Below are 1,753 nucleotides of genomic sequence, written 5' to 3' on the forward strand. Positions count from 1 at the left end.
ACCTATTGAGTAACATTATCAAAGTTTTCCATAATAATTAAATTGTTTTTTTTTTATAAATTTTTATTTAGTTTTGGTAATTTTCTTATTCAAAGCCCCGCTGGAATACGATATGTTTTACACAATATCTTTGTTTTTAAATTAGTGATAGATACCAGTATTATTCGTTCTCTAAAACTGCTGCCATCCGGTTAAATGTCTAAATTTATCTAATAAAAGCTACAGGAAATATAACAGCATATATATCTATATCGACAAGTTAATTTTACGTAAATTGTCGAAAGTAATCGTAACACTTCCGTTAAAATTTAGAGAGTTTAGAGTTATCATTCCGTTTGCTCGTTTACACCAATTTAGAATAGAAGTAGTTATGCGTCTTTTAATTTATCTCATGGGCTACACTCTAGCTAATGTATTAGCTATTTTAGAAAGAGGTAAGTACCAAGTATTTGTGTAGGTACTAAATATTAATACTCTGTGTATATTTCGCACAGAACTTCGCTCAGATCGTCATAGGAGGTACTTGGGTTTAGGGAGAAGGTTTAAGGTAATTGTGGTATCCATTAGAGGGTGGTCAATTATTTTTAGTGCTAATTAATTCAGATTAACCGCCGATACCAGGAATGCGTAGGACCCGGCGATTTACCGGGACATTGCAAGCATCCCCTTTTTTGTGCTATGAATGTCGTCGGTTCGTCGAAAAATCCCGTCGAACATCTTTGTGTCATAGAAAAAACGTAAGCGATATCGAACCAAAAATGAATCTCGTAAAACTAATAAATAACTTTTACAAGGTTCGTGGGGGTTTGTTGTCCAGATGACATCTTGTTAAGTAATATAGTGGGTTCCCGAATTATTATGGACCTTCCTGCAGGAGGTGAAGATTACGATGAACAGCAAAATTTCACAATGGGTAAGAAGAAAAACACTTTTCTTTCTTGCTTATAAATTTGATAGTAATTACAATTACACACTGGCAACGAATTGAGCGAGTCAGTTAATCTGTAAAACTGCTGTTTACTCGTTTGCCAATTTTCAACGTCCCAACAATAAGTATCCTTAAAATAAGAACAATTTTAAAGCATTTGTTCGACCTCGTATATCTAAACTTTTTTAATAATTCCGAATGAAGTCGATCAAAATAACTTTTATCGAACTATCATATCAGAACATCTTCAGTTGTCCATTTTATTATATTTTCTCGTAAATAATTCAAAGTTAATAATAGAGTGTTCTCAAAATAACCTACGTGTAAGATTTTTTGTTCCGAATACTTCCAGACATCATTTACTCTTTACATTTTCAAACAACTTTTTCGTCTTTATATTATCACTGTAATAAAAGTAGAATATTGATAAATCTTAGGTTTTACTGGCAGTTTTTAGGATCTACCAACAAGAGCTGGTAAATGTAAGGGTTAATACAAAATGGACGATTTTTTTGAGTTTTATCATTCGAGTTTGGTACTTGCTAAGTTTTATAAATTACGATTAGTAAATATACACTTTGGCAATAATATAATCCACTTCATCATCATAATGTCGTCAGTCCTAAGACTGGTTGGACACGCACTTCCACTTTTTCCTATCCTAAATTAATATTCGCACTTTCCTAAAACAAGAACATCCCACCTCCTTGACTGTTTGTGAACAGTAATCTAATCTAGGTCTATCTCTACTCCTGTTAACTTCTGTTTCTGCTTCTAATATGTCTCCAATTAAGCTTACAATCGCATTTCTTCGTCAATCGTCGA

At 32.7% G+C, this 1,753-nt stretch overlaps 1 protein-coding gene across 1 annotated transcript; it reads left to right on the forward strand.

The window, feature by feature from the left end:
- Nucleotides 1-192: 192 nt before the first annotated feature.
- Nucleotides 193-948, forward strand: LOC112906651. The gene is made up of 4 exons (XM_025981212.1): nt 193-434; nt 495-547; nt 604-737; nt 795-948. Exons 1-4 carry the CDS (start codon nt 371-373, stop codon nt 946-948), a joined length of 405 nt encoding a protein of 134 aa, XP_025836997.1. The 5' UTR covers nt 193-370.
- The last annotated feature ends 805 nt before the right edge of the window (nt 949-1,753 follow it).

This window comes from Agrilus planipennis, unplaced genomic scaffold (genome assembly GCF_000699045.2).
Source record: "Agrilus planipennis isolate EAB-ADULT unplaced genomic scaffold, Apla_2.0 scaffold9, whole genome shotgun sequence".
Taxonomy (NCBI): Eukaryota; Metazoa; Arthropoda; class Insecta; order Coleoptera; family Buprestidae; genus Agrilus; species Agrilus planipennis.